The 17,096-nt window shown below is 53.6% G+C and overlaps 1 protein-coding gene across 1 annotated transcript; it reads left to right on the top strand.

The window, feature by feature from the left end:
* Positions 1-2,380: 2,380 nt before the first annotated feature.
* On the top strand, positions 2,381-4,055 carry GSX2 (GS homeobox 2). The gene is made up of 2 exons (XM_004590873.2): positions 2,381-3,073; positions 3,680-4,055. Exons 1-2 carry the CDS (start codon positions 2,545-2,547, stop codon positions 4,018-4,020), a joined length of 870 nt encoding a protein of 289 aa, XP_004590930.2. The 5' UTR covers positions 2,381-2,544; the 3' UTR covers positions 4,021-4,055.
* The last annotated feature ends 13,041 nt before the right edge of the window (positions 4,056-17,096 follow it).

Below are 17,096 nucleotides of genomic sequence, written 5' to 3'. Positions count from 1 at the left end.
TGAAATTTTATCGGACAGAATCACTGAGAAATAAAATTGTGCGGTGGTGCAGGCACCACAGGCACACACCAACAGTTGGTCTGCCCCCTCCTGGGAGCAGCTGAGGTGGGGGTGGGGGCTTTGCCCCGTTGAACAATTTGGGGCCAATACTTCTCCCCAGGGGCGTGGCCTGCAGGCTTGTCCCTCCCCCCCATGGGAGATGTACAGCGAGGTGGGGGAAAGCATGAGAAGGCCGCACTGGGGACAGGACCTGCATGTGGTTTCTGGAGGCTTCAGCCGTGCACCGCTACCCCAATGGGCTTCTGTCCTCAGCCTGGCAGCAGCAAACCACTGCCTGCCATGCTCTGCCCCCTGCAGACCCAACAAACCCTACTAGCCCATCACCTTTCTCACAGCTTCTTGGCACCAGAAACCCAGCATTTCTGGAATCCAGTGGAAACAAGCGAGAGCTCTCTTGCCTCAGGAAGCTCCTCCAAGCTGGTCTGCCAACACAGGCACAATTTCCGGCACTTTAGCAGAGAAACACTCCGCAAACTGCCGGCAACGTTGGCCCAGACCAGACCGTGGGTGACAGTCTGCTTAGCTGAGTGGAGGCAACAGCTACTGCTCACCAAGATGACCTACGTGAGACCTGATGAACTTCATGGAAAATGGGATGGGATGGGAATCTGTTTTTGTGCAGAAAGTTTTGAAATTCATGCCTACTTTTCTCACACTATGCATTTCTTAAAAGTAAGACATTTTGAATAACACACATATTAAAAAACATCTTCACGTTCACACTTACAAAAAGAACGGGAGAAATTGAATCACCTGCTTGAACTCAGATCTTAAAAAAGGAGAAAGAGGAGGAGAAAGAGAAAACGAAAAGAGAAAAGAAAAAAATCACCCTGGTTTTCAACCTCTTTCAACTCAGCCTTTGAGCTCCAAGTCTCGCTGGTGGGGCTGGACTGGTTTGGGGGATGGCCTGGATTCTCTCACTGTGAGGCAGGGCTGGCCAGGCCAGGCTGGCTGGGGTGGGGCACTCAGCTTTGTGGTGCAAAAGTAGTTACAGCTGAGCTGCCCCAAGTTCAGCCTCGAGACTCCCTAATTGTTGTCACAAGATGTTGGATTAGCACATTTCTGGAATAGCTGTCTGTGTACACTCCAGAGACCCACCGTCCACTAACCGCTTTCTAATTGAATTCTAATCACATTCAAATAGCTCAATACCCAGCCTCAGCTGCAATTCATAAAACTTTAATTGCCATCCATAAATCCTGGGCTCCCTAGAGCGGGGCATCCCTACAACCCAATTACACTTTTGCAGCCGGCAAGAGACCATCTTAGACCCGGCCAGGGGAAGACAGAGAGGGAGGAGGGACAGGGCCAGGCCTCCTGCTGGCATTCTCCGGGTACTTCCCCCTAGCAGGGGTAGGGAGCCCTGTCTCCAAGTCCTGAACCCAGGCTTGAAGTTACTAGTCCCGGAAAAGAGCAGGAGTCAGAGCCTTCGGTCAGCCTGCCTGCTCCGGGCTGCTTGTCAGCCAAGGGAAAGCAGACAATACGGCCACCTCTGCTGTTTTGCTTTCCCAAAGCCAATAGCTTCAAGCGGAGCAGGCAGCAACGCATGGAGCCTGAGCGTCCTCGAGCCATTGCCAGCGGCGCCTGGAGGGGTCCTTACCTGAGCCACTTTGAGAGTGGGGATGGTTCCTGCATCCCTGTCAGACTCTGGGGATGTGGAGTGGACAGGGGTCTTTGGGAGTCTCGGTCAGCAGCCCAAGATGGGTGCCAGATAGGAGCACAGCCCTGCCCCTATCCAGGCTCCTCACAGGCCAGCCTCCGAACAGCTTAGAGATGGATGGAGTTTGTAAGGTTGGCCTGGACATGCAACCAGGATAGGGGTGGCTGCGACTACTTGGAGACAGACCGTGCGCAGAGGGCTGGAGCCCGTTAGAAATCAGAGCTCAAAAGCTGGAGACAAGGGAAGGTATGACCGACCGGGGCCCACACTGCGCCGAGGGCCCCGTGCGCCATCCTGCCTCAAGTCGCCCGCACCGCCGAGCCGAGAGCACTGGGCATCCTGGTTCAAAAGGCTCCACTGGGCTTGGCGGGCAGTGGAGACAGAGCTGGGGCACCATAATTTCTCGAGGAAGCGTGGAGAAAGAGAACGAGCAGGTCGGCCGCCCCGGGAAATTAACAAAACCCACACTCGGCAAAGTCCCCCGCCCCTCCCCCGCGCCTTCCCAGCCGCACACCCGCCCCCTCCTCGCCGCCTCTGTTGTGACTCGGGCAGCCTATCCGGAGGGTGGGGAGCCGCGGAGCCGCCTGAGCCGAGCCGCGCTCCGCGGCGTCACGTGCCGGGGTGGGGGCTATAAAAATCTCGACTCCTGGGCGCCTCACGGGGGGACGTGAGGACCAGCCCTCTCCGGGGACCCCATTGTCCACGGCCTGAAGGTCGACACCTCCGAGTCTCCCACGCGCTCCTCTGGGCTCGATCGCCACGCGGCACAACTCCGACCGCGAGCGGGGAGGGCGCGCGCAGCGCCCGGTCGGCTCCCTCGCGCCATGTCACGCTCCTTCTATGTCGACTCGCTCATCATCAAGGACTCCTCGAGGCCCGCTCCCTCGCTGCCGGAGCCGCACCCTGGGCCGGATTTCTTCATCCCGCTGGGCGTGCCGTCCCCGTTGGTGATGTCCGTGTCCGGGCCGGGCTGCCCGTCCCGCAAGAGCGGTGGGTTCTGCGTGTGTCCGCTCTGCGTCACTTCGCACCTGCACCCGTCCCGCGGGCCTGCGGGCGGCGGCGGGGGCACTGCAGCTGGGGGCGGCGGAGGAGCGACAGGGGCAGCGGGGACTCTACCCCTGCTCAAGAGCCAGTTCTCTCCGGGCCCCAGCATCTCTCCGGATGCGCAGTTTTGCCCGCGGGTGAACCACACGCACCATCATCACCACCACCAACCCCAACAGTCCGGCTCGGCCGCAGCGGCGGCGGCGGCGGCCGCAGCAGCCCTGGGGCAGCCGCCGTACCACGCACCTGTCTGCGCTGCCAGCACCTACAACGTAGCTGATCCGCGAAGATTCCACTGCCTCGCCATGGGTAGGGCGGGGTCTCCGGACACCTGCGCGCGCGGCGCTTTGACGCGTTCCGAGTTAGCGAATTTCCAGCCTAGGAAAGAGGCCTGGGGAGAGGGGCAGAGCCCTGGGGGCGGGGTGGGGAGGGAGGAGGGACTTGCAGCCTTAGTTCCACGGAGGTGGAAGGCAGCAGCCAGGTGCGCTTCATTCCCGGCACCAGGTGCACGGGGCTTGCGTGATACAAAACGTGTTTGGGACCTCGCTGTTGAGGCCCGAGAAGCTGGAAGCTACCTGGGTGGAGGGGTGCGTCTCCTCGTTGGGCTGGCTGAAGTGCTTCCAAGCTCTGCCAAGTCTGCAAGCCTCTCTAATAGTTTTTTAAAAAGACCACCAACCTAAGCAAGCACAGCTCTTCCTCCTCCTTCACTCCACCATCCTCTGGCTTTACAACATGAGCATCAAAGGCCTTAACTTTAGGGGATGGGATGGTGCGTATTTTGCTCCTCCAGCTAGGCCAGACCGGGTCAGAGCAGGACTCGGGCGCTGTCCCCAAGGTCCTTTCCAGGGGTGGCACGCGGGGTGGGGGAAGCCTGGCTCAGGCCTCACCTGTCTACCGTCTCCTGCCCGCGCACAGGCGGTCCGGACACCAGCCAGGTGCCCAACGGCAAGAGGGTAAGAACGGCATTCACCAGCGCGCAGCTCCTGGAGCTGGAGCGCGAGTTCTCCTCCAACATGTACCTGTCCCGGCTGCGGAGGATCGAGATCGCCACGTACCTGAACCTGTCCGAGAAGCAGGTGAAGATCTGGTTCCAGAACCGCCGCGTGAAGCACAAGAAGGAGGGCAAGCGCACTCAGAGGAGCAGTCACGCGGGCTGCCAGTGCGTCAGCAGCCAGGCGCACTACGGCCGCTCCGAGGACGAGGACTCCCTGTCGCCAGCCTCGGCCAACGACGACAAGGAGATCTCCCCCTTGTGAGCCAGGGCCGCCCTCAATCCCGCCACCCACCTCAGCCGCAGTCTGGAAAGACAAGGGACCCAGCAGTTCCTGGGGGCCACACCTCGGATCTGCACCTCCAGCTCCTCAACTATTTGAGGCTCTGCTGCACGTGAGAAATCGGTATTTTATTTTGTAAATACACTAGGATTCAACTCAGCCTGCTCTTCCAACAGGATAAGCAGAGTTCGTTTCTCCACAGCACCTGCTGTCTCTCCATCCTGGCTGTCCCTCTGTCCCTCTCAGGAGCGGGGGGGGGGGGGGGGGGTTGCTTATTTCCTGCTGCTGTTGTTGTTTGAAACATGAAAACATGGAAGCTGCAAATCACGTAGAGGATCAAATCCTGTAGGTCTGGCTTTTGGAAAAAAAAGTCTCCAGGAGGATTTCAAATGCAAGTCTCCCTTTGTATGTGAATAGTTTTATATAAAGTTTATATTTATATTATTTAAATAAAGGCAAGGAAAGCAGGAGTTTAAGCTTGTGGTGTTGGCTGTCTTGCCCCATCAGCACCAACGTCTGCACAGGATGTGGAGCTAGAGGGCACGTCTGAGGGCAGCCTGGAGGTGCAGGCTCCATGCTGGGAGGTGGGGCTGAGCTTGTGACTGTGGGTTTGCTGTGTCCCACGAAAGAAATCTTTGGTTACGAACCCCGCCCCCCGCCGCAGGTGCTGTCCCTGTGTTCCTCACAGATCTCTCCATCCTGGGTGACACCCAGCACCAAGGACAAATGGCCCTTGTATTTTAGCAAGGAAGGGTGACAGGCCCTTCCTCCCTCACATTTCCTTGCTGTAGCATTCCCCTTCCCCCCTCAAGCCCCTGGGCACTAACTGGCCCCAGTGCAGGAGTCTGCATTGAGGCAGCAGCTTTAGGAAGCAGGGCATTCAGTGAGTCAGCACCAAGGGGATACTGGGGATGCTGCTGGAGGCTGACCTCTGGGCTGTCAATGCTGAGAAAGCTAAAAGTTCAGGGATCCAGAGGCATTCTACCTGTAAACTTCACAGGCTCTTTTCTCCCCACTGACCTCCAAAAGCCCAGCCAGGGTGTTTTCCCTCCCCGTCTCACAACCCCACTGCAGTTTCCTGTGCCTGCTTTCCAGTTCCTCCCCAACCTAGGCCAGTGGTGAGCCTGCAGGCTGGGTCCCCAGAGGAGCACGTTTCTGGCTGTGTGCTGAGCACAGCCTGGGCACAGCCTGGGCTTGCGGTGCAGGGCAGAGGAGAAGGTGGCCAAGCACTGCTGCTGGCCCTTCTGAGTGTTCTTGGTCAAGGTGCTACTTTAGGTTCAAGTTCTGCCTCCCCCCCACACACACATACACTCATTTCTTTCAGACTTCAAAGGTATCTGTTGGCACAGGCCAGAGGGATCCAGGAGCACCCTCCGACTGCAGAGCTGCTGCCCTGGGTGCGGGCAGTCCAGAGGATCCTGCCCAGGCCCAGGAGGCTCGGGCCTCTGGGTCACTTGCCCCATGCAGAGACCCCATATGCATCAAAAAGCAGATATGCTGGCCACTGCCTTTCCATGTCCTCCGCCTGAACAGGCCCCTCTCCAAGCACCAGAGAGCAGGGCTCTGAGCAGGCGTCCAGAAACTGATTGTAGGCCTGGAGGAATTCTGCATCACCAGGGTCACAGACAAAGCAGTGGTAGCTGTGTCTGCCCTGCCCAGAACCAAACCTCCTTGGGCCTCACGGCTCTGTCCTCCTCCCGCCCACAATGCATCTGCCCTTTGTTCAAGTCCACGGCCAGCCTGCGCCCTGCCCAGCTCCGGCCCCAGGCCCTGTACTGCACTGTGGAGCTGGCCTCTTGGGCACCCAGCACAGCAGGCGTGCCCCGCTCGGGTTGGCAGTCCCTGTGAACCCCAGCCAGCTTGGGGGTCCTCCGTGGCCACCTTTGGCCACTTGAGAGGTTCCAACCCTCCTTCCAGCTCTTCCAGCTTGGATCTTCACGGCAAACCCCCAGCGAAGGGAGGCTAGATGACATCTTTCTAGAGGCAACCAGATGCGGGAAAGCTAACGTCCTCCACTCAGCTGATCTTGGGCAGAAACCAGAGTCCCCCGGGTCCTGTTTCTCTATTCTAGCATTAAGTACAGAGTGGACCTGTTATGTCCCCTCTCCCCCCAGTGAAGCGGAGCAAGGAGTCTCCTACTCAGCTCATCTTCCTCCTCCACTTCTCCCTCCCCCAGCAGCCATGGTTGGTTTCTAAGGTTTGGGGTGGGGAGCAGAATGAAGCTTCAGGAATTCTCTGCTGGAACGGCCCAGTTTTTAGTAAACCCCAAGACTTGGGAGGGGGTGAGCTTTTCCATTTCTGTCCTCCTCCTCCTCCTCCCTTGCTTTTCACCAGGGCAGTTCCAGGGCCTCTATGTATATGTGAATGTACATCACACTTACGCATGCGTGTGCAGGCATACATCATGACTACACACATGTGCGTGAGAGAGGAGTGTGGTGTGTGTGCATCAGGCATGCAGATGGTCCAGTCTGTGTGCATGTGAGAGACGGCCCACTGGTGGTGGTCATGCAGAAGAGTAATTTTTACCTGGTCCCCTCCCGCCCTCGGCTTCTTCCTCACTCTTGGAAGCGTTCCGTGAGGGAGGTGGGAAGGTGCTCAGGGCGGTGCAGAGACCAGCTGTGTGGGAATGAGGCCGGAGGGAGGACGGGGCTGGGAGCAGGACCACAGCCCTGCCTTCAGGAAGAGCACTGGCCAGGTGAGAGGAGGGCCGAGCTGGAGGAGTCGGGGTCCTTGGAGGCTGCACCCTCCCACCCCCGCCCGCCCTTCTTTGTAAGCAGAGTTGAGCGCTATCCCAGCGCGGAGCACAGCCGGAGCACTGCTGCACAGCTTGCTGCATCAAAGCAATTGTTCCTGCTTTTATTATGCACAGGGAATCTTTGTACCTGGTAAGGTGACAGACCTTTTTTAAAGGAACATTTTTTCTATGCAATTAGATGGTGCATTTACTAGGCGTCTATTAACATAATTTAATATAAATCTATTTTATAAATCTTTAGGCTCACATTACTGAAAATTGAGCTTCCTTTCAAGGGGGCGGGGGGAGGGCTGTGTCTTTTGCCTGAATTAGATAGAGTGGAATGTAAAACCTCTAAGCTGCAAATCCCAAAGCGGAAGGCTCTTTGGCATTGTCTTTTGCCAGGGTGGATGGTGGGAAGAAAAAAAGGTAGCTTGCCTCACGGACTATGGCACAATCCTGAGGGACCCTGGGACATTGGGGATAATGAGTTAAGATCACCACAGCCCAGGGGACCAGCGAAGGAACTTCACAGCCTAAGTGGAAAGGTGAGCACCCAAACTGAAATGTGACCAAGCCCAACTTCTAAAGAAACTTGAGAGCAACTTTTCTTTTTCTGAGGCAAGGCAATGGGAGGATGACTGGAAGCCGCGTCTCAGGGACACTCGTGGGCACCCTCCGGATTCCCCAAAGCATCCGGCAGCGCAGTGCCTGGTGTGCTAACTGCGTGCTGCGCGGTCAAGCACCTGGCCCGTTCTGCTGGCACTGGCCTTCACAGCGGCCATCACGGTCCCCTCCCCACCCCCCCCAGCTCAACTTCTCAAGCTGATCCGGAGCCATCGGAAGTGTGCTGTGTGCCTAGGAAAGGAACTAGTTTCAGATTAATGAAGCGGTGACAATTTCAATCTGCTTAAAGGCGGAGGTTGGCACTGCCCGGGCCTGAGCGTGGGGAGCTGGCCAGGCCGGCCTTTATGTTGTCCCCTTTTCTGAAGAGCAGACAAAGATGGATAGAGAGACATTGAAAAGGAGGGCGAGTATTTCACAGCCCCATAAAGCGGCTGTCACTTTAAGACAAGAACCAGAACTCTTTGATGACTTTATATTAGCTGCACCATTTCAAATAAGGCACTCCAGTCTCCGGCGAGAGGGAAAGGGAGAGAGAGCGCGCGCGAACTAATTCTTAGGCAACGACTTGCTTTCTGAAGTTCAGGGAAAAAACCCGCAGCAGGTGCAAAGGGAAAAAGCAAAGAAGCAGGTGGGAGCTGCTCCCGGTGGGAAACTGCTCGGAGCCTGTGGGCGCGGGGTCCAGGAGCTGGCCAGCTTGGCCTCAGTTTGCTGGAAGCGCTGGAGCCTGGCGCCGCAGCCCTGCCTGCTTCAGACTGCGCGGAATTATAATGGAAATGACCGAGAGCGTGAGGGGGAAGAATGGGAAGGAGCGGGAGGGCGTGCTCTCCGAGACCACCTCCACAAAGCCCAATTTAAACTGTTTGGGGTCCTCCCCTCTTAATTAATTAATGACTGCAATTAATTATTAGTCTTGGATCTGCCCACGGCTTGAAAACGCCTCGACCCACGGGCTGCGGAGCGGATTCAGCCGGACCTGCGGTTTTGACTCCGAGAAAGTGACAGCTGGAGATTCCGGCCTTCCCCTTCCCTCTCTGCAGGGACCACTTCTCTCTCTCTCTCTCTCTGTCTCTGTCTCTCTCTCTCTCTCTCTCTCTCTCTCTCTCTCCTTCCCTCCCTCCCTCCCTCCCTCTCCCTCTTACCCACCCCCAACTCTCCTCACCTAATCCCTAATCCCAGGAACGCAGCCCTGGCGGGGTAGAGGTGGTGGTGGTGCAGGAGCCATCTCCAAACCCGCCCAGTGGCTGCGAGGTCGGTGCGGGGAAGGGGCTGGGCTGCGCTGCGTAGTGTCACCCTCGGACCTTAAGTTTTTACAAACAGCTCGCTCTTTTTCGCTGCGAAAGAAACTGGAAACCACAACAAACCACCACAAAACACTGCCACTGGCGCGGTGGGGGGCACCCGGAGGCTGCGCGGAGCGGCGCGCGGAGGAGGCCGGCGCGGGAGATCCCAGAGCCCGCACGCCGCGCCCCTGGGCGCCTGCGGTAATTTCTGGGACGAGCTGAAAAGGGGCGATTACGTCGGAGGGACACAAGGAAATTAGCGAACGGCTAATTTAACGCGTTTTCTGCTGGACTCTCCAATACATTCCTAATTGACCGAGGGGCAGGTGAGGCTGCAGTCCCAAGCCAGCTTATTCTCGTCGGGAATCAATGGGGCCTTTCTCCGCCCGCCTGGCTCCCCGCAATCTGTCTTGGGGGAATAGAAGACAGACGCGCAGAGAATGCGCTGCAGTGTGTTGTTATTATTATGATTATTATGATTATTATTGCCGTTACACCCTGCCTCGCAGGTGTGAGGATAAAAACCTATCCTGCGGTAACAGGAGATTAACATGAAGTTAGACTTTTCTCCCTTCCCATGTCACATAGATTTGGATCAGAGCTGTCAAAACAAGCCGTGAAATGATACGTTCTTGATGGCAGCCCTGCCAATCAACCCCAAGGAACGCGCCGCGCGTGGCGCCCACGCCGCAGGTCCCCGCAGCGCTGCTCCTCCCCACCGCCGAAAACGCCACGGAGGCTCTCGAGGCTGGGGCCAGGGCCGGACCAGGGACAGGAGCTGCCCGGGCCTGGGCTGCCGAGAAGTCGGCCGGAGGGGTCGGGCACTGGCGGGTCTGGAGAGCGGAGGATGAGTGCGGGGCGCGGGTCGTGCGGGGCTCCCGGAGCTTGCGTGCACAGGTACCTGGGTGGGTTGGGCGCAGCGGTGCCAATTGTCACTGGCTCACCCTGAGGGCGAGAAAGAACCGCAGGCCAAGGCCTCTTTGTCACCTTCCAGGGAGAGCCGAGGTACTCTGCATAACAAAGCGCAATTACGCTTTCCATTCAGGACTTGGGCAGCTGGGAAAGAGGGAGGAAGCGCGAATACATTCGGAGCGTGGCAAAAGTTGTTTTTATTTGTGCACGTCCCGTTCGGCCTTAGGGGTAGGGGTGTGGAGTGGGGGAGAGACCCAGCCGGGTCTTGGATACCGGCCTTTCGGGTTGCGCGCACCGCTCCCCTCCCCCCGCCCCCGAGCTCAAGGCCCGGAGGCGCAGGTGGTAGCCGCCGCGGGATGTGTGTCCTCGTCTTGGACTCCAAAAGTCGCTGCCCAACCCGTGCTTCGCTCGGGCGCGCCCGGATGTGCGGTTGGCCCGTGGCTTGCATCGCCGCCGGTGAGGACATAGCTGGGCTCTGCGGTCCCACGTGGCCTCTCTGGGTCTCGTGTTGTCTCCGCCCACAGAGTCATCAGCAGCACTGGCCTCCAGCGGGCTCGTGGAATAGAGGTCTGGCAGGTAACCCCACCCTCGGCGAGGGAGAAATGGAGGAAGAGCTTACTGCAAGTGCTGACTCGGTGCCCTCCATTGGGCACCTGTTTGCTAAGCTGTCGGTGAAGAAGCGTATTTGTTCACTGGTTTACTCCCTCCAATGGCTGCCAACAGCCTTGGCTGGACGAAGTGGAAGCTGGGAGCCCAGATCTCTAGCCCACCGAAGTAGCAGGGTCCCAAGAACTTGGGCTGTCACCTGCTGCTTGACAAAAAACACATTGACAAGAAGCTGGACCGGAGAGTGGAGCCACAAGCAGGGAGCTGGATAGGAAAAGGGGCTGCCAGGACTAGAACCGGTGCCCATGTGGGATACCAGTGTGTTCAAGGCAAGGACTTTAGCTGTTAGGCCACGGCTGGGCCTCTCCTAGCATCCTAACTGCTGCCCAGTGCCCACTGCACTCTCCCTGTGGCCATGACCTGCACATGGTGGGGTATTGTCTTGTTGACTATTTGTTCTTGCCCACAGGGTGACCTTAGACTTGGGTCACTCCTAACTAGCTATGAGGTCAACAGAGTGTTTAAGGTAACTTGACACTTGACATCCCACAAAGCCTGACACATCTCTTAGCTGACACCTGGAATGTGCAGGTGCGTTCAGTGAGGCCACCTTGCCTGTAAATTCCCCTCCTGCCTCTCCTATAGAGGTCCTCTTGTGTATCTTGCAGGCACCCCTGACCATGCTCCTGTCCTTGAGACAGAAAGCTACAATCCTGTGGAACCCTGTGTTGGTCTGCCTCTCTTGGGTCTCACGGCACCTTCTGCCTTTAGTATTAGATCCCCTACATGAGGTTCTTCCAAATCAGCATTGGTGTATCGTGTCTGGTGGAATGTCCCTTTTCCCTTTTTAAAAAAATAGATGATTCGGGATTGGCGTTGTGGGGCAGCAGGTTAGGCTGCTGCCTGTACTGGCATTCTACGTGGGTACACACTGGCTGGAGTCTCACTGCTCTATGTCCCATCCAGCTGCCTGCTAATGGGCCTGGGAGAGCAGCAGAAGCTGGATCAAGTACCTGGGTCCCTGCTGTTCTCACTGGAAGACCAGCCTGGAGTTTTGTGTTCCTGGCTTTGATCTGGTCTAGTATTATTTGGAAAGTGAATTCGCATGTGGGTGATATCTTTCTCTCACTTTCGTCTCTTTGTGTAACTCTTTTAAATAAATAAAAAAATTTGTTAACTTACAGGAGTTTCCCATATATACTGGACATAAATCTCTTTAAAAAAATATTTCTTTTTATTGGAAAGGTAGATCTACAGAGAGGAGAGATAGATCTTCCATCCACTGGTTCACTGCCCAAGTGGCTGCAGTGGCTGGAGTTGAGCTGATCAAAAACCAGGAGCCAGTAGCCTCCACTGGGTCTCCCACGCAGGTGCAAGGTCCCAAGGTTTTGGCCATTCTCTACTGCTTTCCCAGACAACAAGCAGAGGAGAGGATGGGAAATGGAGCAGCCGGGACATGAACTGGCACCCATATGGAATCCTGGCACATGCAAGGCGAGAATTTAGCACACTAGACTACTGCACCGGGCCCTGGACATAAATCTCTTATCAGATACTAATTTGCAAATGTTTTCTCCCATCTCATAGAGTGTTTTCACTCTGTTGATGGAGTGCTTTGTTGTACAAGAGTTGTTTGATACAACTCTATTTCTCTATTTTTTCTTTTGCTGCCAGTGTTCTTTGTATCAACAGAAAGAATCGTCCTCCAGTCTTTGTTATTTTCCAGTGACACCCGAGAGGACATCACCAAATCCCATGCTAGGAAGCTTTGTCTCTGTGTTTTCTCGCAAGGGTTCTAGATGCAAGGCTTAACCCTTTCCTCCATGGTGAGCTTGTTCTTGTGTGTGATGTGACTCAGGATTCAGCCTCACTCTCACATAGCAGCATCCTGTGGCCCCAGCTCCATTTGCTGGAGAGCCTACACACACCACTGAATGCTCTTGACCCCTTGTGGAATTCCCTTGGCTCTCTGTGGTTTATTGTTAAGCCCTCTTTTCTTTGCACCTGTCTTTATCCTGGACTCACTCTCATTTAATAACCTGAGCTTTGAAGTCGAGGATGTTTGCAAACCAGAGGTGTGAAAGCTTCATCTGTTCACTTTCTGGATTGTTTTGGCTCCTGAGATCCTATATGATTCTCAGGTGGGTTTTTCCATCTCTGCCATATCAGTGGGACTTTACATGACCATTGCATTGTATTTGTAGAGCACCTGGGGCAACACTAAAATTCCTATTGCTTGAACAGTTCGGGAAGGCAGGATCTTCATTTAGTTAGGGTGGCTCAGAAGAGGGCTTCGTGGGAGGGCCTCAGGACAGGTAGGGTGTGCCCTGTGAAAGTGTGAGAGGGTGGGCTGGAAAAGCCAAGCAGGGGCTTCCTTCTGGCTCCTGTTCCTCCCGTGACCACTTCTCCACATGTCCCACCCTGGCCATTGTCATCTGATCCAACAGCTGACCAAAAGGGCCTCCCTGATCCTGGACTATGACCTCCCCAAACCATAAGCCTAAGCAAAGCTCTTTATTTAGAAAGCTCAGTGACAGAGAAACAGAGAAGCAAACAGAGCTCTTCCATCTGCTGGCTCGCTCCCTGCAAATGCCCAAGAGCTGGAGCTGGGACAGATGCAAGTCAGAGGTGAGGCGCTCCATCCGGGTCTCCTGTGTACCTGGGAAGGACCCAAGTACTTTGGCTGTCTTCTGCTGTCTTCCCAGGCGTATTACAAGGAAGCTGGCTGGCAGTACCGAGCCAGGACTCCAAAGTGGCAGTGTGGCCTGCTGTATCACGACACCCGTCCTGACCCCTGCTTCACAAGCACCTACCTCAGGTACTTGGTGATCAGCACAACATCCTCGCGGCACTGTGAACCTTCTGAGCCGGGAACATGAGTGTCTTCCCACTTGCTGGAATTTCCTTCAGCGATGTTTTGGGGAGTTTCTGTAGACAAGCCCTTTGATGGAGGGGTTGGGGCTGAACAGCATCACTAACAAAGAGCACAAAATGGCAGTTATATGGCATTGAGTAGACCACTAGCACGACCCTGACGGCGGAAATGCTAGACGGAAAAGTTGGAGCAATTCCCTGTCCTCCCCAGAAGACCGAAGGGACTGAACCTTCCCGCTGGCACCTCTCGGAGCCATCCATATCGGCTTCAGAATTCCTCTTGGAGTTGGCCGTGGCGGACTTTAACCAGGAGGTGACTCCAGGAATCCAGAATCAGCAAACGGTGAATGTTGGGCTAGCGCAGGGGTGTGGTGAATCCTGTACCTGCAGTGCTAGCATCTTACATGGGCACTGGCTCAAGTTCCTGTTGCTCCACTTCCCATTCAGCTCTTTGCTTACAACCTGGTAAAGCAAGGGAGAGGGGCCCAAGTCCTGGGGCGCCGCACCCACGTGGGAGACCCGGAAGAAGCTCCTGGCTCCTGGCTTCAGATTAACAGCTCTGGCTGTTGCGGCCATTTGGGAAGTGAACCAGTGGATGGAAAACCTTCTCTATCTTTCCTTCTCTCTGTTAATCTGCCTTTCAAATAGAAATACATAGATCTTTTTAATTATATTTTTGAGTTTTTGAATTTTGTGGTACAATTTCATAGACTGGAATCCCCCCAAACTGCCACCCCCTGACAGATTTTCCCCATGTTGATATAATAGTATAATCCTTCATAAGGAATCATAATTCCATCAGTCTCTTATTTAAGTGTTCCCCGACATTGCTGGTACAGATAATGTCAGACAGTCCAGCGTCCCATTGTCTACACATTTTCAACAGTTTCATCAGAAGTTCATCTTTTGTTTGGAAGCAGGAATGCATGCTGTATTGTACCCCCACATCCGGATATGGTAGACCCCAGTACTCCATCATTATACATTGCCATAAATGAGAAGTCACAAAATAAGGTCAACAACCGGTATGAATGTGAAGACCAACAACAAAATATTACAGCACCATGAAAAAACGCGCCACTGAGTAACCAACACATGAGTGTGGCAAAAAGAAAGCACAAAAGTCTCTTGGGTAAAATGATGCCACCACGTAATCCATGAGCCAGTGATGAATTCAACAAGAGAAAAAAAAAGTATTTGGAATAAATGAAACTGAAATAAAAAACACCAAAACACATGGGATGCAGCAAAAAAAAAAAATAATAATAATAAGAGACGAAAAGAAAAAACAGTATGACTTGGTTATTGAAGTTATATTTTCCGTGATGGTTTTCTTATATTAGAGAGAACATAAGGTACCACCTAACTCTAGCAAGACTGATCTACATTCAGAACTCAACTAACAACACCTGCTGGCATGGATGTGGGGAGAAAGGTACCCTCCTTCACTGCTGGTGAGAGTGTAGGCTAGTACAACCACTGTGGAAATCAGTGTGGAGTGCTTGGAAAAGTGCAAATAAACCTGCCATAGGACCCAGCTATCCTGCTCCTAGGAATATACCCAATAGAAATGCAATCTGCATGTGAGAAGGAGATGGGTAATCCTATATTTGCAGCAGCGCAACCCACAATGGCAAAGACATGGAAAAAAATCCAGATGTGCGTCCAAAGAGCAGTGATTAAACTGTGGTACATCTACTCCGTGGAATATTATTCAGCTATTAAGAATCAAATTATGCTATTTACAACTAGATAGTCCCAACTAGAGACCATTATGCTCAGTGAAATGAGGCAATCACAAAAGATCACATAGATCTTTTTTAAAAAATCTATCAAATGAAAAAAAAAGTTATACCATGAGATATGCAGGAAAGAAGTAATTGAATGGTGAAGAGGCACACCACAGCAGAGGTGCTGTGCGCGACTCTGGTTTTCTTGCCTTCTTCTGTTTTGGGCTTTTTTATTTGCTCCAAAGGCAGAGAGACACAGGCAGGGAGAGAGACAAAAGCAGACCTGCATCTGCTCATTTACTGTCCACGTGGTCACAGTGATGGTGACAGGCCAAAGCTGGACGTCAAGAGCTTGCAACTGCATCTTGGCCCCTCGTGTGGGTTAGGGTTAGGTTTCTCATGTGCGTGGTAGGGCTCAGGCACATGGGTCACCCTCCACTACCTTCCAACGTGCATTAGCAGGGAGCTGGACCTGAGGGGACGCAGCTGAGATGCGAAAGCAATAGCTTAATGCACTTGTGCTACAATGCAAGCACCCTGTTTTCTTTCTTTCTTTCTTTCCTTCTTTCTTTCTTTCTTTCTTTCTTTCTTTCTTTCTTTCTTTCTTTCTTTCTTTCTTTCTTTCTTTCAAGATTTATTTTATTTTTATCGGAAAGTCAGATATACAAAGAGGAGGAGGAGAGACAGAGAGGAAGATCTTCCGTCCGATAATTCACTCCCCAAGTGACCGCAATGACCGGTGCTGTGCCGATCCGGAGCCAGGAGCCAGGAACTTCCTCCAGGTCTCCCATGTGGGTGCAGGGTCCCAAGGCTTTAGCCATCCTCGACTGCTGGGACTAGAACCGGCACCCATATGGGATCCTGGCACGTTCAAGGCGAGGACTTTAGCCACTAGGCCACGCCGCCGGGCCCAAACACCCTGTTTTCTATTCTAAGTGTACAAGAATACTTCTAAAAATTCCTGGAAAATGGGATAACATAAGTGTATTTGGGTGCAAGCACATTTTGAAATTCATGCATAGCCTTGTAAAACACACATGTCCCATTAGCATCACGGGGTGCCCTGGTAGAGAGAGGGACTCACAGAATCCATTGAGAGTCACCGGCAGGCTGTGGAGTCTTTATTCTCTCACTGAACGCTTCTCCTTGCCTTCTGTAATCCTAATGCCGTGCCAACTCACATTAATGAGGAACAATTGAGATGTGGCAGATTTTACTCTAGGAAGTGATTTTCCCCATGTGTGGCTGGCTCAGGACAATCATCTGTTACTCTGCTGCAATGGCTTGGTCTGTGTCTTAAGTGATTCAAGGGGCAGGCAGCTGGCACAGCAGTTACAATGCATCCCACCCCGGAGTGCCTGGGTTCGAGTCCCAGCTCTGGGCGGCAGCAGCAGCACGCACGTGGGAGACCTACTTGAATTCTCATCTCCTATCTTCACCCTGGCTGCTGTGGGCATGGGAAGAATGAAATAACAGATGGAAGATTTCCGTTTCTCCTTCCTTATCAATTAGCCTTTCTAATAAAATGAAAATAAATACTTTCCTTTAAGGAAAATAATTACGCCGAGTGTTGAGTAACGCAAATGCATTTTCAGGGATTAACTAACAGCAAACTTACAAAAAAAAAATCTGCTTTTGAGTTTATGAGCAGAGCCAATGCATATAGCCTTTCTAAAGAGGATTACATTTGGGCCTGACGCCATGGCCTAGAGGCTAAAGTCCTCGCCTTGAACGTGCCAGGATCCCATATGGGTCCTGGTTCTAGTCCCAGCGGCCCTGCTTCCCATCCAGCTCCCTGCTTGTGGCCTGGAAAGGCAGTCGAGGATGGCCCAAAGCCTTGGGACCCTGCACCCGTGTGGGAGACCTGGAGGAAGTTTCTGACTCCTGGCTTCAGACTGGCACAGCACTGGTCGTTGCGGCTCACTTGGGGAGTGAATCATTGGACGGAAGATCTTCCTCTCTGACTCTCCTCCTCCTCTTTGTATATCTGACTTTCTGATAAAAATAAAATAAATCTTTTTTTTGAGGATAACATTTGTCAGCCTGAAACGTGCAGCTCAAAGAGTGCCAACACATATCTTTAAAGACACCATATTTTTGAAATCACATCTGGAAATATTATCACCCGAATGTTGAGATAAAGTTTTAGAGATGAAGTTTTAGGACTGAGTTAATTGCACAAAAATGTTTCTTAAAGCCAGGGAGATGGAGTTTAAGAACCCTGACGTACTGCCTTGCATAGGAATGTCTTCTGGAAGACACAGGAAGTCGGTCCTTGGATCCGGTTTCCGC

Source organism: Ochotona princeps, chromosome 7, assembly GCF_030435755.1.
Source record: "Ochotona princeps isolate mOchPri1 chromosome 7, mOchPri1.hap1, whole genome shotgun sequence".
NCBI lineage: Eukaryota > Metazoa > Chordata > Mammalia > Lagomorpha > Ochotonidae > Ochotona > Ochotona princeps.
This window is presented reverse-complemented; position numbering and strand designations above follow the sequence as displayed.

Coding starts and splice junctions, on each gene's coding strand:
- GSX2 (XM_004590873.2), top strand. CDS start 2,545: ATGTCACGCTCCTTCTATGTCGACTCGCTCATCATCAAGGACTCCTCG. Junction 3,074..3,679: donor ATTCCACTGCCTCGCCATGG/GTAGGGCGGGGT, acceptor GCCCGCGCACAG/GCGGTCCGGACACCAGCCAG.